At 44.9% G+C, this 27,485-nt stretch overlaps 1 protein-coding gene across 2 annotated transcripts in view; it reads right to left on the bottom strand.

The window, feature by feature from the left end:
* LOC131106610 (plexin-A1-like) overlaps positions 1–27,485 on the bottom strand; it is a 158,973-nt gene that overhangs the window by 127,859 nt on the left and 3,629 nt on the right. For both annotated transcript variants that reach the window (XM_058055833.1, XM_058055834.1), the window contains exon 2: positions 2,870–4,285. In XM_058055833.1, coding sequence (XP_057911816.1) covers positions 2,870–4,051 — 1,182 coding nt within the window. In that variant the 5' untranslated portion in view covers positions 4,052–4,285. The remainder of the gene's footprint in view (positions 1–2,869; positions 4,286–27,485) is intronic.

Genomic DNA, 27,485 nt, shown 5'->3' with positions numbered 1-27,485 from the left:
CAAAACATGAAAAAAACATCCAAATGTCCAATAAATGATGACTGTTCTGCAGCCCTTAGTAGTCGAAAGCCGGCTTCCATGTCTCACTCCGTCACGTGTCAAGTTGCTGTGACGTCATCCTCTAATTACAGTCATGGCATATCATACATATCACTACATATCACTTACATATCACTACATATCACTAGAAAGTGCAGAAACCTTCTCGTTCGAAAACCTTGGAATCATTGGGATAGTTTAAGTCGGTAGCATTGCCAACCCAACTGGCGTCTTTGGCCCGGGTCTGCACTCGACTATCTTGTCTTTTCTCTCCCGTGTGATTCTCAATCTTCTCAGCGACGACACAATGCTCTCTGCCACTATGGACACCCACATCTTGCACCTCGTTCTCATTTCCAACCCACAGGTTTGCTTCTTGTCTTTGCTAACCTCAACAACTGTTCTGTTTTCTTTTTCTTTTTCATCTTTTTTTTTTGCATCCACTTCCAAGTCCAATCCCACACTAACTTTGTAACACTCTTGTTCTCACGTGCGCCGCCTCTGTAGAAATGGTTTGTATTGATCCACTTTGAAACCCAGGAGAAGGTCAGGGGTTCGCTAATAAAGCTCTGGGACACTAGCACACAACAATACATAGACAAATATAACCAGGTAGCACTAAGGTGGTGTATGTGTGTGTGTGTGTGTGTGTGTGTGTGTGTGTGTGTGTGTGTGTGTGTGTGTGTACGACTCCAAGATGTTTCTGATAAAACCAAAGATTTCAGTTGATGACTGGGTCAAACATTTCCATTAAAAGAAAAGATCCACTCTAATAAACTCCATAAACATATCACTCTAATGATCGCCAGAGCGAAATAAAAAGATATGATGCAGCACAAACAGGAAGTCCACACCAGGACTGGCGGAGCTTGAGGGTCATTGATCATGGCTGTGCGACTAACAGCTCTGCAGGCCTCCGTTCTTCTCCCCGGTGTGCCTTCTACACCGCTGTAAGGCAGGGTCGAGCTAAACAGCTTTCCCACACCGCTCAGTCAAACGGCGCTTTTGGACTTTGCGGCATATTTGAAGTTGTGGCTTCGGGGAGTGAGACGCCACTAGCTTAAGAGTTGACATCCAGATCTCCTGCAGGAGTCAGGATGGGAGATCCTTCCCGGTTGGCCAGGGAAGTGATGTGCAGCTGACATCAGGTCAGCGCTTGGAGGCAATCTAGCCGACGTGATTAACCTGAAGCTGCCCCCCCCCCAGGCCTCGCTGCTGTCACCGAGGTCAGTCATCACCTCGGCTTGACCGCTATTACATCATGATTGCTGACAGCTCGTATGGGGCGTTCATTCTTGGGGAGTATATCGGACTTATGACGCTCATGAGTGGACATAGACCTGAGCAGGTAGCCATGGTAACACGTCTGAGTGGCAGAGTGGGAAGCGTATGATGGGGCCAGAATAAAGCAGTTCATGCTAGCGTAAATGTAAAATACCTTGATGAAAGAAGATTAGGTAGATTAATACAGATAATAGTTTAAAGTCGTTACAAGAGGGTGGACAAATCTCTTCTTAAGTAAATTCATTTGATGCCAAACTCGCTGGACACATGAATAAAAGGTACGACTATCAGCCTCATGGAACACAACGGGCAGGCCTTCATCACAGCGCTACAGTTTTTATGGAGGAATTTCATTGGATGCACTCGGGGCGGGACCTCAATGTTTCTCCTAGCATTATATTAGGGGGCGGGGCCCTCAAAAGCACCGACCACCCTGTTAACACGGTCCAGATACTTTCATTTATTTGCGTTTCATTCATTATTTTTATTTGTGTGTTTGTCTTGGTGTCTGTTAGCCTGAAGATGGAAGCCCAGAGCAACGTTGGGACCTGATCGGCTGCGTTAAATGGAAACACCAAATTAAACGACTGAATGCGGCACATTTAAGTCGCTTCCTATACAGCGTACACGGAGTTCCTTTTGCACGAGTACAAAGGTGGGAATGAAATAAATGAGATCGTGTTTTGTGAATCGGAGCTATTGTCTGTGTGACAGGCCATACCAAAATCCACAAAAAAAAGAAAGAGCTAACCACTGGAGTGGAAAGATACTACATTTACAGAGAGTGCCCAAGAAGAGGGAGCAAAGGGGGGGTGAAAAAGGCCTTGGCGAGGTCCTTCACATCACTTACACCACCACAAAAACACACCTGGGCACTCAGGCAAATGAACGCTCATAAAGACAAGGATTACTACAGAGCACAGCCCTCCTTTACACTGCATAGCGCATGTTGAATACACTAGTATAAAATACGTAATAGCTGAATTTGCACAAAAAAGCTTTTAAGAGGTATTTTCATTAACATGCACTGAAAGGGTTTTTTTCAAAGAAAAAATCACAATGGCTGCTGAATTAAAAGCTGGATGGAACAAAGACATGAGAGGATTGAAGCAGCTGCATCTTGAGGAGTGTGAGAGCGTACTAGTACCAAATATATGTAGGTTTACTTGGGATGGGCATAATTAGAATAAAAAATAATCAGTTGTTGAGAATTCAGACGGTTGCGTTAATTCATTGCATCTTTGCAGGAGCTAAAGCAAAATGGACTGCACTGCTTGGCAGCGTTTGCGGTCTAAATAAGGATAAATAAGGACAACGTGACGACAGCTGAGGGAAGTCGAGTCATATTCAATGCATCAGTATTGACACCGGATCATTTTCACAGAAACCTAATGTGCACTGCTGATGTGTGTGCATTGTAACATCTCAGTATCTCATAAAGTGTTCCCACAATGCTTTACCAATCAAACGTCCAACACTTGGAATGGAATTCTAGCAGTCAAACATGGTAGAAATGTTTAGCAAGCAGGTCGAGTTTGTGACTTACAGAGTTGATGCAGGCCAGTTCCTTGTTGAGAAGCCACGGTAAGGAGAGCTTCCCATCTCCTTTGTAACAGGACTGAATCCTCTCTTTGATTTTCTCCTTGATCCGTCTCAGGGTGAATAAGCACAACGCCGACTCTTTGGGCGGTTTGGCACGGTTCTTCTGACCCTGCGAGAAAACTGTGAAAAGGATGTCTTCGTTCTCGGAGATCCCCAGAGATCTGGCCAAGTCGCGGCCGGGCCGGGCCAAGTAGGCATCCTGAACCAGGCGGTACTCGACACCATCTTTAGTGCAGCCAATCGGGAACTCCACGTAGGAGTAAAATTTCGGGTCATCTACGCAGAGGCGTACGATTTTGGAGGTGAAGAACTGCTCTCCGCTGGCATCAGGAGACGTGAGCTGAGTATCGAGCTGCATCGTAAGATAATAGACAAACTGTTCGCTGCTGAAGCTGTAAACGTAGTAAATATCGAAGGCGGGGAACTTGGACAACGTATCCGATGGAATCTTAAGTTGAGAGGAGACAAACTCGTCTTGATAGACGAAGCTGAACATGTCGGCATTTTCTTCATTCTCCATCAACTTTCGGCTGGACAGGGTCGGGAAGTACTCTGACTTGCCGTCAATCGGCGTTCCGATGAACAACTTGCTTGTGGGACTGTGAGGGGAACTTATGATGACTCCTGACATGGTCCCCGACTCGGCCACACTGGACAGGTAGTGCTCCTTGCGATGGTGAGGCTCGCCCAGCTTGAAGAGGTCGTCCAGACGGAGAAATTGACAGATGCCCTGCGAAGTGCTACCACACGCAATGAGGCGATTCTGGGCATAGTCGATCAGTAAAAGCTTGTTCACATTGGGTGTCTGGGCCAGATCATGGGGGCACGACTGGACGCTGGGTGGAGGGTAACACTTTTCGTTGTCCACAACCGGTCCGGTCATGTGACTGCGCAGTTTAGTTAGGTTGCTAGACAGTTTGAAAATCCAGTTGACGGCTCCGACATAGACTTCCCCGGTTTTGTTGTGAATGGCCAAATGTGTTAGCCCCCACTCTGCGGGTGTGAACCGCTTGAAGGTGGGCGGCTGGCCTCCACGGACGGATGAGGTCACCATAAGCAGAAGCCCGAACGTAAGAAACAAGTTCCCCAGAACAGGGTCAACTGTTGATCGAGCCTGGCGGAACATCTTTGGGCTGTCCCGTGCAAAGGCTAGGGGGAGGGGGAGGAAAAGAGGAAGTGTGCAAGCTCTGGTAGGAGATCCAAATGGGGCTTTTGAGTCTTTTGTGCTCTACTGTGGAGAAACAATGCGACAAGGAGCGAGGGGGGGGTGAAGAAGGGAACACTACTGATCCACCGTCCTGGTCACAGCGTTGCACACCATCGTGAGGAACTTCATCCAGGGAGCAATGTTGTGGGAGCCCTGGAAAGACAGAGGAAAACACGGTTAGTGTCCGAGTTCCATTTCTTATTGATTATGCATCAGGCACCAAAGGACCTTAAAGGCTCACAAATTAAACAGACAAAATTAGGCAGGAAAAGCTGACATTTGCCACTGTGATGAATTAATGATATCAAATCAAGTCTAGGAGGCAAATGTGTGTTGGCATTTAATTATGAGAAAGATAGCAGGGGAGGCATGAGCCAATTATTAAAGGCTCTGTATACATAATATAAGACTCGCTGGAATGAGTAATGGACACAACATTAAACTCGGTAATATTTTATAACTTCAATCATGGTGGCTTCAGAAGACGCAAATGTGTGAGGACGTTCCGGTGGCCGTTGCCACATTGGAAAGTCGTCATAGCTACGTTTGGTCGGTTTGAATGGGGGTCAACACAAAACCCAGTACCTCACAGTGTAATTATGATTGTTAATCTCACTAATCTCGATACTTCACATTTTGCAGCTATGACGGTTTTTCAAAAATATTTCCCAAACCATGCTGATGCTTTTCATGACAGACCAATCAAGAACCTGGTGTGTAAATACTGCTTATGCTAAAGCGAAGCCTCCAGTCCCAGGAAAGCCATGCTTCAATTTCACCTTGACCATCAAAGTGTCTGCTCCGTGTTTTATGACCGCACCAAATCGGAAAAGATGAGAAACATTACAGACACCGGGAGTGGAAGATGACAGTGAAGGGGAAAGCTGTGACACGGGGGGTAATCAAATGGAGTCCCGGTGTCCGCCTCCTGACCAAAGTCTGCCGGGACAGTCGGGGGCAAGGCTAACCATCTATCAATCAAGCGCTGAAAAGGAAGGTCAGCGCTGTCAGTTAAGCTCAGGAGGATGAATGTGTGTTTTCAAATCTGAATTTCTTATGGCGGCTGGACTGTTAGTGACTCAGGGATTGGACACGCACGGAAAGAGGTACGCCCAAGCCTCTTTGGTGACCCACAACAGCATAAGCGGGCGAGAAAATGAATGGCTGAGGGACGGATGGGCTCTCCGAGGCTGTCACCGTAGGCGGGGGGGGCATCAAATCAAGTTTAACAAACTAAGTCTCTAAACAGTAAATGTCCCTCTAAGATTCAGTGGCTTACACATCATTTTATCCAGCATTCCCTGCAAGCAATGTGCACAGAAGAGCGAGCGAGAGCGAGAGAGAGAGAGAAATATTGGCCTTGTTCATGGAATAGCAAACCATCGCTCAGCTGAGACAAAGTTGGCCAAGTTCAGGGAGAGAAAGTGTCATCCAATTTCCACAAATGAAAGGCTGGGGAAGACGGATGTTGAGTGGAACAAAAAAAAACTCACTCGTTTCAATCAGGTTTTTATGGCCCAAATCTTACTACACCTTTCCTGTCGGTACCACATTTGATCTGATGTATAAATATATTTCCAGGCAATTTATACAGTAGAACTCCAAACTCCAGGGACTGGCTGACTCGCATCGATATAAATAGTTATCGATTGACACATTTACTTGTGAGTTAAAGGATTTGAGTATATTTTTATTTGACTTTTACTTCAATTTTCAAACAGTGCTACTGCAGTAATTTCCTTATATGTCTTGCCTACAATGACAATGAAATTTCAGTATATATTCAGTATATATTCAGTATATATTTCTGTATATATGCCACAGGAATGTTGGTGGTGGTAATGCAATGATTCATTGTGGTTTTGGTACTTTTTGCAAACGTTGCAGCATTGGCACGTTTTATATAAATACACTGCTTTTTAAAAGCTTTATCAACTATAATATTTACATGCCTTAGGTGACCATGCACGTGATCGTGAATGGCATGTGCCCTGTGATTGACAGCCCAGCTTATAGTTGCCTTTGACCCAACGCAACCATTAACAGGATACGTGGAACAATATGAATGGAGGAAGACAGGAAAGATCGGGTGTTGGAGAGGCTCATGTTGCTGTAAGAGAGCTTGAATGGCAGTATAAATGTATAAATGCTGTCTGGGGATCTTCATTTGCTTGTTGTTTAACACAGCAACCAACTGCTCACATCAGGTATCACACCAGCATCTTTAGAAGAGTTGAAGCTAAAAGCCAGAGGTATCGAACTTGCCAATGTACTGTACGGCCTCTTGACTCCCTCACTCGCTTCTGTCACTTTTTATCTTATTTTATCCCATTTCTTTCACTTCCACTTTCAATCCTCACTTTATTTCAAGTGAAACAAAGGTAAGGACACAAGGACACAAGGACACAAGGACAGGCCGCGAGCCACATCTGGCACCATCAAGAGAACAACATGTCAATCATTTCGAGGCATCTTTGGCGTTGGGAGGGCGCAGCCGCCGCGTCAGAGACACTGGATGTTATCACGTCAGGGAGAAGCATTAGAGCGAGCGAGCGGTAAGAGGTCAGGTTGATTGGATTTGATATCAGGATGCCCTTTGCATCCACGGAGCATCCCTGGATGTAACCATGGTCTGGGAATAGCGATGAGGGATGGAAGGCGAGGTGAGGAAAAAACGGAGAAAAGCTTGGAAGGGTCATTGCCTTGACCCGAAATAATTTTGTTTGGTTTGACGGTAGTGAAAATCCCGCGAGGGGCTGAGGGGCTGGGGGGGGGTGTTTCAGGTCAACCGATGGAGGCACCGGTGCCTCTTGTTGAGTTAAGCGGGGGTCATCGTTCTCTCTCACGTTTCCTCAGACCTGTCCACTCAGATAATGGTCGCTGCTCACCCTCGTGCGGCGCTGATTTATTGCCAGTGGCATATCAATTACAGCACTCCCAGCTAGAAGGGGGAACAGAGGAGGAGAAGGGTGCGCTGGAGAGATGATGATGAGGAAGGATGTGGAGCAGCGCTCAGACAAATGATCTGGCCTCTGCACTGCATCACAGCATGTGGATCACATCTACTGGAGGAGAACAGCAAGTGTCACAGACGGGGGAAATACTGTACAGGGTGCAAGAGAGTACACGGACTTGGGCGCTAAACTGGTAGTAGCAGTATCCTGCGGGGATGGATGTTGGACTAATTGTTGTGTTATTTTAGTTTTCCGATTTTAAAATTGGATTAATGAATGTTGTAAAGCCGGTCCAGCCTTTCGCCCGAAGACAGCTGGGATAGGCTCCAGCATGGTGAGGATAAGCGGCATGGAAAATGGATAGATGGAAGTTTATAAAGGAGAATTTTAGACTGTGCACCTCTGCATAGTGTTGGTAAAAATGCTGAGAAAAATAGAAATTGTAAACATGCACACACAGTCGCATTCAGAAATCAATGATGTATTCCTAGCATAGCATAACTGAAGAGGCGACTTCATATAATATGACTTAAAAAAGACACACTGGACACACTCCAACCCACACACACCCTCACAACGTTGCCTCTGTGCATGTGTGTTGCACAGATAGGATTCATGATTATGTGCATATGAAATGCACATATGAATCAGCACACAAACACGATACACTTCCCTATTTTAATCTGCTCTCCACCTCTTCACTTAGCAACCAAAACCCTCCAGAGACCGGAGATTTCCCCGCGGGAGAAGAGGGGGACGAGTAAGGGAATGAACAGCAGCAAGACAAGCAGGCGGTAAGTGGGGGCGGAGGTGATGCGAGTTGGGGGTCGCGTGGTTGGAGAGGAGGTGAGATAGTAGGGGAGCCAAGTCCTGGGGCCGTAATCCTCTCCCAGGGTCTGCCTAATCTCACATCCACTATGTGCATATGGAAAGAATGGATTACCCTCCCCCAAGACAATGATGGGTGGATGACTGCGAGATTGTAATCCCCAAACAAACAAATCATAAAAAAATATTCTTTTTTTAAATGAAAAAAACAACACAAGTTGTTGGGCAATGGGCTGGCTGCCGTCCCATTAAAAAATTTTCCAGGTTTGGAACATTTTAACATATGTCCTATTAAGAGGCACGAAGGCGAGGTGAAGGCCGGCGACAGTTTGCACGCAATAAAATAATACCTAAAACTGTGACAAAGCCATTACTCTGGCAGAATGGGATTATCAGAGAATGTCAACATAATTGCAAAGGATCACTGGAATGGCACCAAAAAAAGGTTCAAGCCCATCTGTCATTGTGCAAGCAAGTTTTTCCATCATGATCCAAACATCATGTGTAGGAATAATAATTACAATAACATAATAATAATACACGTATTGCACCTCCTTTCGAAGGAACCTCATCAGAAGATGCGTTCAAAGACGTAGTATTCTACACTGGTCACTATGTGTCAGTACTGTCACTGTAATATTCAATGAGACACACAAACACCAGAATTGGTCGCTAACCCTAACTCTAACCCAACCACACCTAGCCAAAACTCAACTCTGAAACCCTGACACTTCCTGCGCACCCCCAACTTCGCTCCCCTAACACCGGTAACACATTTAAAGCAACACACACGAGCATCATGTTAAACTGGTTGAATGTGCTGTTATTAGTCCTACTATGAAGGGACAATACGAGTGTAAAGGTGACTACAATCTCCCTTGCCACGTTCACACATCGGTCCCTCACTCTAGAACGTCTTTTCAAAAATTAGTCACTGTTTTGTGGTTGGCTATGACTGACTATTAATAAAAATACTGAAAGACAAGTCATATGCAGTATGACTTAACGAAAATAGTCACAACTACAAAGTAGTACTAATGTTAAAAACCATATTCAGAAGGTGGTCAACTAATTTTCTATGCTCCAACAACAAATATATTTGATTTACAAATAAGGAATCCTACTTTGCGGAAATTCACTTATCACGCTTAGGTCTGGAACCAATTAACCGTAATAAATGATCACAGATCATAACCATCATAGAACCATAACAAATATACTTAGTAGCTAACTGCCAAACATGTGGAAATAAGTTAACCAGAGTAACAATAATGTTACCACTTTCAAAGCAACAATAGCGGGGTGAGTTGTGTCTTTGGTGTTTAACTTTATCAACGTCTTTGCTTTACGTTTAAACAGGCGGTATCCCAACTCTATGTTAGCTCTGAAACTGGATAATTGTCAGCTTCACTTCATCGCTCAGTTTAAGTAGTATAAAAAACAGGTAAACAAATAGCCACAATTATTCTTAATCTAATTTTTTTGTTGAATTTGAGGAATATTTTTCCTAATTCTGACTTTTGTTGTCCTGCATCGCCCGTTTATTGTATGACTACATTTTGAGAGAGCACACCCAAAACCAGCTGCCCCTGTATTATATTGTATTTACACAACAACATGAGTTACACTTCAGTGGAGGTATAAAAAAAGTATTGCATTTTGTGGTATCATGTATCATTTCCTTCCTGTCTCGGCTGGGGAAAACATATTCTGGTCTTGGGGCATATCTTGGGGCATATCCCAGCATGCACAGGGACAAGCAGGGCAGAGAGTGTCGGACAATGTACTTGCACGGTAGCTGAAGCAGCAGAGCAATAAGTGTGTGGACAATTGCTTGCTTGTGTGTGTGTGTGTGTGTGTGTGTGTGTGTGTGTGTGTGTGTGTGTGTGTGTGACAGCTGCCACCCCAAGACCATATATAGACTGTGGGCACTACATCACACAAATTCCTATTGCCCTCATTCTATGCAACACATAAACAAACGCACACATTCTTCTGTTACAGCACAGTAGATGCACACAGTCTTGCAATTATTAAAAGTGGATGAAATGCCAGGACAACCTACCTACTACATACAATAACATACAAAGGTGTAGTTGTATGTACATTTAGCAGTTCTACGTGTACCTGAGGGAACAGCACCCGATTGGCCCTGCTGCCAGCATATGTTAAATGTAGGACAAAGACAGCTACGCACGCGTTTAACACTCGGAACACTTTTATGTCAGCTCCTGCAAGATGTCTTAATATGACCGCTGACCCCAAGTGGGCCCCCACCAGGAATACAGGGCCAGTGTGTTGCAGACACACCTTGATGTGGAATCCATCAGGAAAACATATTCACAGTCGATGACAAGATGTGAAAGATAATACAGGTGACAGGTGTCTTCCCTTTGGAATTAGGTGCACAGTGGAACCTGTTTGAGTTGACCCCCCCCCCCCCCCCCCCCCCCCCACCCGGATTAGCTGACTCATGTCGACATAACCGAAAACAGCCATTTACTTGTGACTTTAGCAAGACAAAAGGAGAACGGGCCATTTTTCATCCTACGCAGACATTGTTTTTCTTTTGTGTACATTTTTGATTCTTCTGTTTTCAAATGATGTTTCATAATCTTGTCTAACACAGATGTCGGTAATTTCATTCTACATCTTGACGACAATGAAAAAGCTTTCCAGGTTAATACTGCCAGGCTTTTCATTGGGAACTGAACAGGAGGTTTCAATGCTGCGCAACTAGAATGTAGTTATGTTGGTGTTTCTCGTGTGAACGCATTAAATATTGGGGGTGTCATGATACACTCAGGTCATGAGTCCAGATAATAATCAAGCATTTTGATGAAAGCTTTATGCAGTCATCATATTTTGATCGGACAAATCTGAAGTAAGTTTGATCAAATGTGGAGTTCCTACACATCTGCCTTAGTGCACAGAGCAAGGACCATAAAGGCAAACCCAACAAAAACACAAAAACATTCACATTCCCAAATGTGGCAATGGCTAATAAACTATTCCTTGAGTGGGAACAAAGTCAATACTTTCTTCCATTTCTAGTATCACAACAAAGTAGGATGACAACAAAGCTGATCTTCCCTTACATAACATGGAAGAAGGTGCTTCACTTTAGAGCTGCAACAATTCATTCCGGAATTAATCGACTATCAAAATAGTCCTCCATGAAAGCTATTATCCGTGCGTTTTAGGCAAAACAAGATATTCACACACATCAGCTTGGACTTTGGAAAAGATTGATACATATTTTTACCTCTTTTTTATATGTTGTGTTTGGTTCGTATTGATTTGGTCCGTCTACGGCCAAGCCGATGACTCGATTCATCGAAACAACATCGTTAGTTAGTTGCAGTCATACTCTGTAGTCCATAGTACACACCAGTTACCATTTTACCATTTGGAGCGTTATCATAAGTCTATGTTCATATGTGCCATCATAACACTAGTGTTTTTTCTTGATCACGGTGTACTGTATCTCCTACCAGTACATAGTATTGTTAGTATTGCAGAGAAAGACATGGACCAGAGTGAAGACGTAAACTGGTTTCTGCCACATGGAAAGGAAACGGCACCCCAGCAGTGTGTATTCCACAGTATGACAACCATAGCAGCAACCGCATAAACCGTACCCACGTTTAGCAGACACACAAAACCATAAATGCACCGTCAGATTAGTGATTTACGCTTTAATCTCTCGACTGGGTCTTTCTCTCCATGACAAATCCCCAATCTGTGTGTGTCTGTGTCAGTGTGTGAAGGTGGGAAAATGTAGGTCAAGGCCGGACTGCGTGTGTAGTGTACTGTAGTGTAGTGTAGTATAGTATAGTGTATAGTGTAGTGCTTTTCGTTCTCGCTTGCTAAAAATCTTTTTTGCAACCTCTAAGAGATGAATTAGAGGAGTTGGTTAATTTCATGTACCGACACTGACGTGGTGTGAAAGGCAGGAAGCAGTTGTTTAACTCCCAGCATGCATCTACACGCCAGCTGATTACTTATATCAACATTCAAGAATTCTAGCTACAATTAAGGTCAACCACAAACCGTGTAGTTTTCCAAAAGCTATTCATGCCTCCCACAATGCTGAGCTTCCCAAGCTGGTTGGACAGGTGTTGAAGTAAAAAAAAAAAAAACATATATATATACTGTATATATAAGATTAAAACAAATGCAGTGCAAGGCTAAAGAAAAGCAAATGCATTGAATGTTCTTCCTTCGTTTTACTGCGTACATCATGGCAAACGCTCTCTTTACAAATGTGAGTGTTGGCAACGAGGGCGACATTGGCAAGAAATGGGGGCTACTTCAAGGAGAAAGGCATTAAAAAGAATCCTTGTGTCTTGATATTTTAATGGGGTCATAAAAGCCACCCCCCCCCCAGACTGAACGCTTCCACAGTGAGTGACTTGAGCCAAAAGTCATCAGTAGCCGTTGCATGGTCAACGTGCCCTCCACTGCACTGAAGTTGTAACTCAAGGCCTTTTATGGTGCATCCAGCTATTAATACTTGACCTACACATTCCAGAGAAGGGTTAAGTCCATGCCTGGTCCACATCTCCACAGTCATTGTTCAGATAACCAATCACCAGCGATATGTCTGTTTTTATGAAGGAAATAGGACCGGCCACCACACCACGTGACAGCCCATTTCCTTTGGAATGACAAAGTGCGTCCTTAATTTGCTTTATTTCTACAAATACCCTGCAATGCCAGCCTACAAGTAAAAGTACATGAGTGCAGACTCCACATCTGGACTGTCTCTCTATTGACTGAGGCGGCATTCATCTATGTCTATTAAAGGCTACACTGTTCCGGATCTGAACTCGCGTAGTCCTAATCATATCATTGCCCACGTGCACATGGCTCTACATTGTGCTCTAAATGATTTAGGACAGCGGCATGGCCTTTGTCACATGGTAGTAAAACAATTTGCGTCTTCAGACCATGTCACGGAACACGATGGTTGGTGCAGATATGGGTGTGGCTTCCATTCCTCACCAAAGTTCAGACTCGGGTTGCAGCTCACCATTAATTGCTTTGTCGATTCATTTGAAACTCTCTGGTAGCTTTGTGGTTTGGTACACAAAATATCGGAATAGACGCACAAAAATTGATCACAGTTTTCCCAAAATTTGTTATACGACTTTAAAAAACATTTGAAAGGACCCCGAGACCATACTTTGGACACCTTGGGTTAAACCAAAAGGACGTTCATACGCTTTACCGATTGTGTTGGCTCACGAGTCCGATTTTAAGCCATGCCCACTGTGGCCAACAGACTTAATGTACGCATGATGGGTGTCTTACTTTAGTATTTGTCTTACTTTACAAGTACCACATACGCTGGCCTGGCCAAGAGAAGGGCAGATGCTGTAATATTTCATTGGACCGCCACACATTCACTGTGGCTTCATTTGCACAAGCTTCTGCAATGTCAACATTTATTTCTGGCCACAGCGATATTAATGGTCTCTGTAATCTCCTGCATGTACACTTAATGGTAAATAGCTCTGAACAGATGAAAACACGTTTGAGCATGTTGATGGTTGTCATAAGACAATGCATAACACTGGAATGTGTATGCCCGTGCAGCATTGCTAATAAGGAATTAGCACCTCTGAGCATCGGCGTTTACTCTTGTTTTGACGTGGTGAAAGACGACTGGAATCCACGTTAGAAGACTACAAAGACAGAAGCGGGAAAGTGATGCAACTGAAAAGGCAAAAATAATGACAAATCAACGCAAAGGAGAAACGAGAAGCGCCAACGATAGCCTTTTAGATAGCCAGGCAGGCAGAACGGGGCGGAATGAAGAGTGATAAGAGCGGAACATTCTGCGCATGTTTATCTTATTCCTCCATAGCAAATGGGAAACAGGGAGCATGTCACATAGCTACACAACTCCAAGTGCTTTTGCAGCATTAGTCCATGACAGACACTTTTTATCTTGTTAGTCCCATGCAGCACACGGACCCAAATGTATGAAGTCATTAGTACTGTTATTCTCCACACTGAGAAAAAACATTTCAACATCTGGAACGGCAAACCTATTAAGCAAATTAGGTCACTATCCACCCACTGAGCATGTCAGAGTGAGAAAGCCAGACAAAGCCCAAAGTGGCTGAAGCTAGCAACAAAAGCCTTTTTTGTTCTTGGAGGAGATCCCAAAAGGAAGGGAGCGGACCTACTGGTCAGTCCAGAAAGACAAGTAACATCATCATCATCACTGTGAGTCACATACAGGGTGAGGGCAGATTGGTTGGATGGTTTAACTGAAGACAAAACATACAGCAAACACAAGCTTAGGAGGTCATATTACAGATCATTGTCTTGTGCAACAAACAGCACGGGTAACAAAGCTAAAAACATGTAAACAGTCTAGAATCTAGTGGTTGGAACCCAAGAAGCTTCTCAGTATCACCACAGCAATGGGACCTAGAGGGTCCAGCATTGTGCAGGAGGGCACATAAGAAAGAAAAACAGAGGAAGACATGTAGGAAGGAGTAATGTGAGCACAGTTGAAGAGAGATAAGAACAGATTGGTAGGAGCTGAGCAAGATGAGAGTAAGTGAGAGGAATTCCAGACAAAAACAAGGGGAGGAGGAGGAGGAGAAAGGAGTGGGACATAATAGTAAGCTTGATGAACGGTCTCAGACATAGCTATGGCTTTTTGGTTAACCACTATCTCGAGTTGAACACAGGCAGTTTTACTTGCAGACAACAGAATTCATAACAAAGAGAAACTTCTCTCGGCAACCTCCTCCAGGGGTATTGGCTGAGGAACGTTTCATCTGATTACTGCTGTGCATCAAAGAAACGGTCCTCTCCATTGTCCATAATGTACTGGTAGATGTATTACCAACACCACACATATTTAGACATCTCCATTGTCATTGTATACTGGATGGCATTTCAATGCCAGCTTCAAACACATATATTCCGATCAAATTCCGATTTCCTAATATTTCACAGAGCATAGAAATATACGCCAACCTCAATCAAGAATATTTGGACCATTTTTAGTGAATCACTTTGCAAGAAAACAATCATCACATAGAAGGAATTAGACCAAACTAAAAGTGCTATTGCTACAAGTGGGCCTCGACCTATTATTTGACAGCCACTGTTTGATAATGGGATTGAACGCTAAGCCGGTCTCCATTGCCCCAGAGCAATCCACTTTCCTCAGCAGGTCACCAGACCCTTCCCTTGATGTTTTCAAGAATGGCTTGCATGGTTTGATCTGCGTTGTTAAAACTCATGTGATTTCTCAAGGGGGAAAAGGTTACGCTTTGCCCGCCAACAAGATACGACCACACGCCATCCCGAGCCGTTATCCTTTGCAACCACGCAAGGATAGCTGAACTGTTCAGAAGAAAGGACATTTTTGCATAAATGATGAATTTGTATCATCTCGCAAGATGATTTTGACCTTTCCAATGGGAGAAAGGACTTTTGTTTCCGGTGTTCGTTGGAGGTGGAAGTTGCAATTATTAAAGCCTAATGAATAACTGGGACAAAACAAAGCAGCAGCAGATTTGTGTTCACCCAAAAGCCAACATTAGCATCTTAAATGCAAATCAACCTCCGTGTGTCTGAGGGAACATTCTATTTCCCTAACTCAGTGACCGCATACTACTGAATACTGACAAGGATGCTATGAAACACATGTCAGTATTAAAGGGGACCTATTCTACTTTTTCCACTTTTCTGACCAATGAATGTAGTCAGAATGTTGTATTCTTGTGTTAAACCAAGCCAAAGTGTCAGATTATGAGGTTTGTTCATTTACAAGTGAGCCCTGAAATAAATTTTTAATGGCTCAAAACACTCGGTTTCAAAAGGTGTGGTAAAACTGCCCCTTTGTGATGTCACAGAGGGGCAAACTTCCTTATATGGGCGTGTCTGCAAGCCGGATAAGCACTCTGTTGTTCCCCAAGCTCTGCTCCTCTGTTTACCTGCTAGCAAAGCCACATTTGTTTACAATTCCTAACTGTTCTGTAAACATGGGCCAGTATGCAGCTGGACTAGCCAATGCCTTTCCAACCTTATTTGTCGTGTGGAATAGCTGAACAGCTGAATAGGCGCGGATTCTGGAATAACTAGAAAGCTAATAGTTTAAGCATGTATCCATCAATCCATCTATGCCAATGTTGCTTAATTTTGTAGTATCAGCAATCGGTTGATTCTTTCATATTAAACCGATCTTATCTACCGTGGGAAAGGTCTGAACGTCAGCCACTATTCCCTTTTGCGCTGACAGACTGACAAGCAGCAATCTAAAACTAAAGCTAGCCGATGCAAAGAGCTAAGCAATGGCCTGCTGTTAAAAGAGCAAAGCTATTGGAACCAAGGCTTTCAAGATGCCAACAGATGTCAGAAGAGTTCAGTGGGAATAAATGACAGTCATGTCAGTTATTCAAACAAAAAAAAATACATGAAATCAGATCGGAATCTGAATTTATATAAAAGTGAATAGGTGATCAGTGATGGGCCAGAAAACTGTAATCAGTGCCCATCTTGTCAGTATATGTGAATTGTTGTCATTGTTGAATAGAAGCTATACGGTTATTACAGTTATTAGGCTAGATGTTGCGGTTAAGCAGATTCAATTCAGCCATTTGTTTAGTCATCCTTGAGGAGTCAAATGTGAATTTGAAGACGGGATATGGAGCAGTTAAGCTTGCTTTATTGGTGCACTTGAAAATGAAGCTGCTCTATAAGCTGATTTATTAGAGGGAGGAGGGAGTAGGGATAAGGAAACGAGACTCAGACTAAAAGAGATCAACAGATTATACATCACAACCACAACTGCTATGACCATCACCCCAAAAAAACCTCGATGTCGTTACCGCGCAAGATAAATCTTGGTAAGTCTCAATTCCAAAGCTGCTCTCAGAATATTTATTTTACCGTCATCTGGCTACACACACAAACAAAATCCCTTTCTTCACAAAGGCAACACGGCGGTCATCCATCACTGGATGTGCGATCGTGAGGGCTGCTGCTCCAGGTGTCTCCTCCAGCAAGGGTGACTCCATGTGGCCTACATCCAGCCTCACGGGGAGAGCTGGTGGCTAATTTGAGGTCTCTGCGGTTCTGCATTGCAGTCCGTGTGCAAGCCTGCATGCATGCGGCGCCGTCTCGTTCTCAGCTGCACGTGTTTTCTGCCGAGAATGACTTTCTTACTTTGAATACGGTTGTGATTAACAGGCCAATGGCCGTGGCGGTCTGTTGGTGAAGTTATTGAAGCCATGATTAGCAGATCAGCGGCTGCGGTGGTCTGGCAGTAGAGTTAGTCAGGTTCTGACTGGCAGATCCGTGGTTGTGGCGGTCTGGCAGTGGCGTTACTGCAACGATGTATTTGAGCTGAGAGGGTCCTGTGGGGGAAATGTGTCAGTCTGACATACGGCTTGGTTGAGACCCTCGGTGCCACCTCATACCGCGAACATTAGAGGGCCTGGTGGGGTATGGAGCGCACTATATTACGTCCCCTGGGGTTGTTGACGTATGGGCAGCAGTTTAAGCAGCAAATATATACATTATACACAGGTGCACACAAAATACACAAACGGTGAAACACGACCCACCAAACCATCTGCTGGAAAAGCCGAAAGGCTGTTACTAAAGTGCTCCCAGAAGATTGGAATCTGCGGGAAAATAGATTTCCTCACACACTTTGAATGAGTTAACCTCCATGAACGCAGAGAACGTGGTCCAATGCACATGACGGTGATGACATACATAACGCAATATCATATTCACTTGTAACATTACAATAACAATGCTGAAGGAGAACAAAAACTTGACTGGCATCCAAAATCAAACATCCCCGATCAAGCGTATACTGTATTGACTATTATGTAAAGCTTGCACAAAGGTAACATTGACACTGGCGGAGCATAAACAAGTCAGACACGGGGCTGGGTCTTTACCACAGTGGCGCCGGAGCAGGGCCGGCGGCAGCAACAGCTACTAATTAAGAGCGGTTGGCTGAGCAGCTATAGTTAGTGCTGGAGCTGGAGGGCTGAGTAGAATAGGGCAACATGTCTGACACCATGCCTGTGTGTGCGCATGTGACTGGCGGCCCTCGAGCAACAGACCAGGGCCCCGGTTCAAGTCTTGCTGACTCAGACTCAACACAGCCCGTCTGGCTGCGACATTGCTGGGGCAGCAGGCGGCGGGCCGTGGGACTTTCTTCCCAGCACCGTTTTCTACTTCCTCACCCCCCCCCACTCCCACCACCACCACTCCATTCCACTGCACACAGTCGATGGGATTCAATAAGCTTTATTGGCAACCAACGCAGACATGGGGATTAGAGTGGGGATCAAAACAGGAAATACATTTGTTAAATGTTACACAATGGATAAACACTTCTTGAGCAAATATAGTCCAGTTCAATGCCTGCGCCTCTCTTACTCCAACTATGTCTTTGTTCCTACTCTTAGATCGTAAATATTCCTGTTCCTGCAGCAGCTGCAGCCAATCAAACTTGGGAAACACTGGGAATTAGCGGCTCCTCTGGCTCGGTGCAGCTAGCTGTGAAACATAAAGGCAAGACAAAGATAGAACACGACGTCCTGTCAATGTCCTCGCATATCCTCCACGACACACTTAGACACTCCTCTTTTTCATTATGAATAGCAGAAATAGATTTATCATTCATGAAAATTGTTTGTTTACAGTGGAACCTCAGTTGGCATCCGGCCTAGTTAGCTTGTTTTTTGGTTACCGTTAATTGTGCCTCACTTCACATTGAACGTGCAATATGGATCATGGTCGTGTTGCTAATACACTGCCTTAGCACAACTCTTTTTTTAATCATAAGATGTCCTTCCTTGTTAGCATCCTATTAGCCCGGTCAAGAAAATGGCAACCGGAACCAATTATTACTACGTTTAGATGTCATCAGAGGTTGACGTTCATAAATGTTAACACAAACCATGCTTTGGTTTTACAATTATATCTTGACATGCATAAAAGGTATTCCAAATGCATGTAAACGACAAATGAAAAGGCTAAACTAACATTTATGATTGCTTTTGTGTTGTTGTCTTACGAATTGATTCATATAACATATGTTTCGGTTAGAGTCACATTAATGACACTAACCAAGGTTCCACTGTATTTACTTTACGAGCTGACGTTTCTTCCATTACCTGAAAAGCCCTCTGAAGGGAACCCGCACTGAAATCACAGGTGACCACATTAAAAGACATTAAATGTGCCTTGTGACGGTGTAAGAGGCTTGGCCCCCGCCCTTTGTATTAGCGTGCCAGCTAATCCTATTGTTGTTGTCTTGGAACCAAAGTAGCAAGCTTGATGTTAAATCCTTGCTCTTCAGCCACTTCTTCTCCTTCACATTTAAGATGATAATCAAATAAAGTTCCTTTTTAAATGTAAAAACGGTGAAATAGCTTTTCAGTACCACAGTCTGTGCACTGACAGCATTTGGATGACAAGGTTTATAACGTCATAATAGGCAGTACATGTAGGTTTGCTGCACCATCCATCTGTTTCACAACTGCAGGCCCAAACGATGTTGAATGCAGACAAAACACAGTTGAGCCTTCATAGTCTAAATAAAGAGTGTGTCATTTTCTTGTTTGTTCTTTTCACAGTCCCCAAATGTTTACCTCCACTGACAATAGACTAGGCTGGGTGGATCGGAACAATGGAGGTCTGATCCTCTGTGTTTTGTGTTTTTTGCTGCTTTCCTGCTGTAATTTTGATTGCCGTTTTAGGACCATTTCGTTCAAAACATGTTTAAGTATCACTCTAAAACAATAAAATAGCGTGCTTCCCCTCAGGCGGGTTAAGGTGCTTGCCGCAGATTCAAAGTTCCACTTTTCAGATTCCGCTGTAACTGGCCAACCGTATGCTTAGATGGATAGAAACACCACCATTTGCCACAGTTCCAAGGGCATTGACTATAGTTGCACACGCTTAATAAGAATACGTGTGCGTGCATGAATGACATCTGGGCTCCGAGCCAAACAACAGTTGCTCTGACAGTTCCATCTCAGCTCATAGCAGATGGTAAAAGTGATATAGCTCCTGTAGCTGGAGGACTGCACCTTAAATAGACCATAGCTTAAATTGGACAATCGCTGCAGGTCCGTTCACGACGCCACGCCTCTGCGTTTTACAACTAATAACAGGAAGTGTTACGGTTCATAAATTTTGCATCATTCGCTGCACGGTCTGCTTGACTGGAAGATCAAACTTTCTGACCATGATGGAAAAAGCAGTCCAGCAAAGAGAGAAGCCATTGTGTTTTACGAGATGAAATGTTGTATAAAAGAATGTCAGCCATGAGGTAAGTGATGATGCTTTTCATTACCGACGCTCAACAGCCAGACAGCGGGAGCAGATGAGTGCGCCGAGCACCATCCTCGCGCTGGCGTGGTGCCAGGCCTGCTCCGAAAGAGGAACAGAGAAACGGAGAGTGCTTTGAACGCATCTGTGTGCGAGAGGTACGCATTCCCCCGGCAGGATCCCCGGGACACGGCGGAGGGCAGGGTTCACCACTGAAGGAGAGGCTGCGTGCCTGGCAGTCAATTAGCGGCTCACATTTACACAACAAATGGAGTGCCCACGTTTTCCAGCTCCCACATGGGTGCGCGCATACACCGCTCACAAGTGTATCCACTCAGCGCTCATCAGCACACGCCAACGCAAGGTCAGACGGACGGGGGGGGGCGGTAAGAGAGACAGAGCAAGAGGCCAGCTATCTATTGGAGTGGTACTCCACTAATACCAACTCTGTGGTTGTATCAGACACAATAACGTCATTTCAAATGTGGGTCTATTGAGTTGCTATGTGTCCAGAAAATGTGCAAAATTCTCTCTTCCGTGATAGAAAACCAAAGGACGCAAAGTGTTGGTGTGAACGGCTACACATGGACGTCAAGTGAAAATACGACTTAAGCGGACAGTGTGGTGTTTACTTCACATAACTGGAGCCAAACTAATGCGGATTTTGCCACATCCGTGTGAAGTGACAGCAGAGGTGACGTCAATGACAACTTGTGCTAAACGATAAACTGGACATTGGGGGTTGTGTGATCGGGACTTAGAGAGCATACAATCATAATCTCCGTCCTTCCCTACCACCCCTGCTCCTCCTCGCCATCTGCCATTGGCTCCCATTGCTACTAAGGTGAGAACGGCCTTGTCTGGAAATAGATAGCCATGTACGCAGGTGTGTGTGTGTGTGCGCCATTTGGGTACCTGGGAACCTGTCGAAATGAATAGGAAGAGCGCTGTTGATGAGGCTGCACAAAAGGCGCTCTGTGCGCACGTCCGACAACCAGCCGGTTGTTTTGCTACTTTGGGTGTCAATCCACTCGACTCCCTCTGCCTATCCATCTGTCTGTCTAAATATCAATCCATCAAGGGCAATTATTGGTGAAACAAGACCAGCGCTAAGTGGATGAGCGGCGACCTGCGCCATACAGCAATCACAACCTCGACCCTCGTCGCCCTCCCTTTTGCCCATTCCTCCAGCTGTGCTCTGAATAGGCCCTTAAATCACTCGGCCGAGCCCTTTGATTGGTTGACCTCTCTGCATGATTAAACAGCCATTTTCATCACATCCTCCACCGTAGAGTGACAGCATGAGAGAGATGGAGGGGGCGAGAGAAGGGGTAGAGGCAGGCTCACGGATAAGTGAGGTGAACGAGCGCAACTAAACGCAATTCTCAGTGTTGATGACAGCGGCCTTTTTGTGAAATACGGAATGCCAAGTCTCCAGTACCTTGTCCATAAAAGTATACACCAAATGCATAAGGAAATACACGGCTCGGTTCTTGCATACCATTGTTCTCTGTTTGAGTCATATCACTTGGTCGGAATCATATCGGAAGTGAAAAAGTGATGTGAGGACACCCCTAACATTGACCATGGGTACTTCCCATGCATGCACATTGCAGGTACTTGTTTCAATCTGGGGTCTGTCCCTTCCGTGTGAAACCAAATTCTCATCTGACAAAATTACCATCCCTTCACAACATCTGCTAAGCCTTCAAAGAATACAAAAAGCCTGAGTTTCACCCCCCACCCCCACCCATCTTCCATACAGGTGAGTCTCCCCACATCATTATCATTGGCTTCTTGAGTGTGTGCATTGTGCCAAACTCCCTCCCTCACTTGTCTGCTGCGTCTGGCTGAGGTGAAGTCTCCTCTCCAGCATCATTTTGTTCACTTTTCTCCAATCCCGCCCTTCCGCAAATCCAAAACTGTGCAAGACTTTGATGTCGATGCAGCTCGGCGCAGACTGGGGGATGGGCTGGTTGTTGGGCCTGTGCCGTATCCCAGTTGGACTGCAGTGCAAATTGTACAGAGGGCAGGATGAGGTGTGCCTCCGCCTGCAAAAGCACACGTCTTGCGTTTCACAAGAGAATGGCTTCTGAAACCTGAGATTTTCAGTTTGCGACTTCAACTAGCAAACGGGTGTGTTCAAAACATAATAGCACTTATTCGTCATGTCGTGTTACTTTAAGAGTCAGCTGGAACACCAACATCTGTCAAATGTCAGAGGGAAGGCGGTTGGTGCGCCATGTCGTGCTTTTTGGAGACAAATGAGGTCAGGCCGGGGTAAAGCAAAAGAGCCAGGTCACATTCCTTCAACGCAAAGGAAACAAGGGAATGGATCTTGATGCAAGAAGGGAGGTCAGCCCCAAGAGAAAGATGCGTGGAGAAAAAGAAGGAAACCCCTCCCAGCCGCTACGCATCAGCACATCACACTAGTCACAAGTTACACACCCCATTTCATTTGGAATGCAGCGGCCCGGCAAGAGCCCGATCGCAGCTGCATTCCTCGTGCTTGCTGGCTGCTTTGTCACATGCTCAAATCTCCTTATCTGCCGTGGAAATTATAGCAGCCAAGGAAGTGGTGGCATACACTTAAATAAGTGCTGAGAAGATTCCCTCGCCAGCCTTAATTACGGAGAAAAACATGGAATACTGTAGTGTAGGGAAAGCCATGTGAAAGGCCAACAAGCCCTGATGATGTCATCATGCAAGATCATTGCATGGCTCAATACCTTCATACCCTCATAATGATCTCAGTGGCAAAACCAGGCCTGGTCCAAAAGCAACCACAGACCCTGCCAACGAAACATCATTGGTTGAATTCCACCAAAGCAAACAAAGTCCAAGTATCAGTCTCACCTTTGGGCCCCTCTATCTCCACCCTCTTCATAGCTCTGTGACATCCTTCTACTCGCCATCTTAAAATCCACACCCCCACCCCTCACCCCAGACCGCCATTGTCTGGTCTGGAGTACTTATTCCCAGAGCCGCCTCCTCTGCATGCCTCGCCTCAGCAGGGGGTCAGGGAGGGATAGAGGACTTAAAAGCCCCCCCGGGACTTGTGCTGTTGTGGAACACCACAGCAACTCAGGTCTGCTGAAAGAATCAGGCTTGAACAGTCACCAACATTTGGAACAACATGGCGCTGTGTGGTTCTCTTAACAAGCCATTGAAGGAAGGAAGGGGAGGGAAGCAGGTTTTATGGTCCTACAGCACATGTTTCCACTGAAGCAGGAGAAAGTTGGAGCTTTGAGGCCAAGAGACCGGTGGTGGTAGTTGAAAGAACATTGGGTCATCGACACTATGCTAACTATGCTAACATTTGGAATATTTCAACTGATTAGCAGGCCATTGTAACAGAATCCATCGTGTGGCTCTTTGGGATAGCGAGAAGTTCTTGTAAGCGTGTATACGGTCGTCATGCATGGCAGTGGCACAATGCCACCACACAATGGAGGCCCGACGTGGCAGGCTACTCATCACTTCTCCTCTTTAACCCTCTCAGAGGAGCACAAAAGAAGTAGCAGTAGAAATAAAAGACGGGGGAGGAGGTGTAAGATGGTGCTTCTGGAACATCTGGAGACCGGTTTTGAACGAATTTCTATTTTGACTGACTTAACTTTAGCCTTAAAATACCCTCAATATTTTACAGGGACATCCAGAGCACAGTGATTATGTGGGCAAGTGGGCCCTCTTCCCAGAATGGTGGATCTTCGGGACATCTCTCACTCAGTCGTTTGTCATCCAGGTGGAGAAAATTCTGAGTTTAGACCTGACATGCGCGACACACAGCCTTGTGTGGCAATGTGGCTAATGAGGTTTAACATGGGGAGTTAAGTGGCTGGGAAGTATTCCAAAGTGATTTAGAGCGAGAGCTACTCAAGTTCTTCACTTCTTTTTGGCAGTCTTAAGTGGGGTCGCACAGCGGGTTTCAGAATGTGAACCACCTGTTGCATTACACTGAAAGTGAAACATGCTGTTTCATGTTTTCTATAAAGTGTCTTCATACTGGAAATTAATATACATTGGAAGCATCTTCTGGAATAAGGGTATGGAAAATCAGTGAGTTTTAGAGACTTTACCTCCTGCAAATTTGATGTTTCTTGTATGTCCGACGTCCACTACCTAAACGATTCTGCAAAAATGTGCCTCATGACGCAGCTTGTTAGGAATTTTTGTTCCTCTTTCAGAAATGACATGTCGTATTAGTGTGAATCTAAGTGTGAACCATCTTTCGTGCAACCCTAGCAGAGCGGTTCTCTTTAAAAGGCCCACCTCTTATCAGTCTTATTTACAAGAGCGGGGGTGTCCAGAGTAGCTGAATTATTTAAGCTTTCCCTTGGTAAACACCTTATATACCAGCAGTGTGTGTTCGCTGAGGAAGAGTGATGGATAATCAAAAGAAATGGAGTGGAAAGCTACAGAGACTGAGAAAAGAGGTAAAAAAAAAGCAGTGAAGCAATTATGAGTTGCTGCTGCTGATTAACATTAATTGCAACAATAAATAACTGCACCCGATTCCCTTTTCATCTCCTTCACCATGAGCGTTCCCTTACATTAGACATGGGACCTCACGTATGTTCAGATAGCATCCTGTATATTTACCGCCTGTGCACATCAATGAGCGCACCCCGACGTGGTGCTTCCTATCTCCATGCAAATACATGCAGAAGCGCGCACACCCACATTGCACTGCCTTCGCTCTCACACAGAGCTTCTCATTAACAAGCCAAACATGCCTGAAGAGGCAGACAGACTCTAGTGAGCATGGTAAACAACCAGTAGGCCTCCCTCAGCTGAACGGTAAGAATATCTCAGCATCAGCAACAACCACTTTCTGCAGATGATACTGACAGGCGGAGCCAGACATCCATTGAGAAGATAAGCTGTTCCCTATTGCAGTAGAATTTGGTGTGCTTGGCAAGGACAACCAGGAGTCAGACCGCGACTATAGCCGATGACGTTCTCAACATATCCTAACGGCACGAAATGAGAACATTGCGCCGTGACACTTAATTGTGTAAGTGAAGGTTTGAGTTGCTATCACTGCCTCGTTAAAGGTCATCATTTAGATATGTTCGTCACCAAAGGGTACGCTGTGTGAAATAATAGCTGTAATTTAATGCACCGAATGTTTGGACTGTAACAAAATATAAAGAAGATCGTTTTCTATTCAACTAATGTGGTCATTTAAATGTCATCTGGGAGTGCTTATGATATCTGTGTACATCTACATAACAAGAAAAATGAGACAGCGATGCCCTAAAAATAGTAGAACAACCAACAAAAGTAGAGAATACAGAGCGAGGCGTTTCTAATGGGAAGTTCTTGTGACTTCATGATCAGTGGGAAAGTCCCAGCTCTTCTGCAATGGAGGATATTGGACATTTTTATGTGGCTGCAAAAGGAGGACCCAAGCGGCCCGCCTGACTCAGAGCTGGAGGAGATGGACAGCATGCTGACAAGAGCGTTAGCATGCAAGTGAGGGAGCCTCGTGCGCCGAGGCTGTGCCCACAAGCTGCAGGAGGCGGTAGGATTGCTACACGAGGCCAACGGGTCAGAAGAGTCAAAACTGACTCTTTGCACCTTCAGGCAGAAGCGTCAGAATGACGGTGACTAGATCTCAGAGTTGGCAAGCTGCAGAATGAGAGTGTAACATGGCCGATGGCGGTGTGGCTCTTCGCTTTGGATGGCAGGCCAGTTTAACGAGAGCATGGAGCCACCAAATTTGGATGAACCCAAGAATCGAACATTTGGAAGCCGACCAAAATGAAGTATGCCTCTAAACTCTTAGCATGTGAAATGTCACGGCAGACATCAGCATATGGGGCAATACTTCAGCAACAAGAATATAAACAGAAAGTTGACTCACATCCAGTGCAGGAAGACAGCAAACACAATGGAGTGTCCAGCATTACCAAGCGTTTCCATGCCAAGCAAGCCACAAATGATGCCACATTAAGCCAGTAGTTAACAGTCAGTAACCGCAGTGATGAGCAAAATTAAAATGTACAGGCTGAAAATACAGTAAACATCCAGATTTATAAATGGGTGACTAGTGGACGCTACAAGTGCAACCTGCTTTTATTTCCAATGCTAGCTTCCATTAGGGATGTGTTTTTGTATATTTGTGGATTTTTCCAAGGGACAGAATTTCTCCCAGACATTGAGGGCCAGATGGTTTCATTAAAAATGTTTCATTGAAAAAAGAAACATATTATATCAAGTGTATTATAGTATAAATATTATGTTTTTTAGCTGGGCAGCACGGTGGATGAGTGGTTAGCATTCAGCGCTTGGACATCTCTGTGTGGAGTTTGCATGTTCTCCCCGTGCATGTGTGGGTTTTCTCCGGGTACTCCGGTTTCCTCCGACATTCCAAAAACATGCTAGGTTAATTAGCCACTCCAAATTGTCCATAGGTATGAATGTGAGTGTGAATGGTTGTTTGTCTATATGTGCCCTGGGACTGACTGGCCACCAGTCCAGGGTGGACCCCGCCTCTCGCCCAAAGACAGCTGGGATAGGCTCCAGCAAATGAAATCTAATCAATTGATTCCTTTTCTCTGATGGGAGGATATGGCTAAGGGGGGTCCGCATGGATGTAGCTCAACTTAGCTCAACACACGTCATGTTTTTGTTAGAACACAAGCAAGTTGAGACTGAGTCAAAAGGACCTCTGGTGTTTGCAGACAAGTAGTGCACTCCCTTTTCTTCAACTGCATTAAGACATGATTAATCAATAAATAATTTCACACCATCGACTTGAATTCTTAAGGATAAATGGCTTCATTAGTTAACATGCCAATCTCTACCCTATGAGTAAAGTTTGAAACCCTTTGGGAGGCGTCACTGTATTAGTCGGCATCAATATCTGACCTGAAAGATGAGACGCCCGTATCGTAGTTACCATTAAAACCTTCATTTCAGCCAAACTAATCAACAGCCATTTGAAGAAAGTGAAAGGTGTAAATTCCATTTCCCAACACAGACTCGAGCAGAGGTGGATCCTATTTTCAATTTGCAGCCAGATTAGCAGCACCTTTTTGATACCGTCAGCACGGCGGCGAGAGAGACGTTTCTGTTCCAAATCATCATGAGTGAGGGACCTTTCTACTGCCTGCTTCAAACAGCGTCCCCCTTAGCTGAGCAGCTGTCACTTTCAGCAGGCACTGTGGAGGACGGAAGCGGGGAAGGGGTCCTTTGAAGGAATGGTTAAAAGTGGGCGATAAAAATAAACCAGG

Source organism: Doryrhamphus excisus, chromosome 18 (genome assembly GCF_030265055.1).
Source record: "Doryrhamphus excisus isolate RoL2022-K1 chromosome 18, RoL_Dexc_1.0, whole genome shotgun sequence".
Taxonomy (NCBI): domain Eukaryota; kingdom Metazoa; phylum Chordata; class Actinopteri; order Syngnathiformes; family Syngnathidae; genus Doryrhamphus; species Doryrhamphus excisus.
This window is presented reverse-complemented; position numbering and strand designations above follow the sequence as displayed.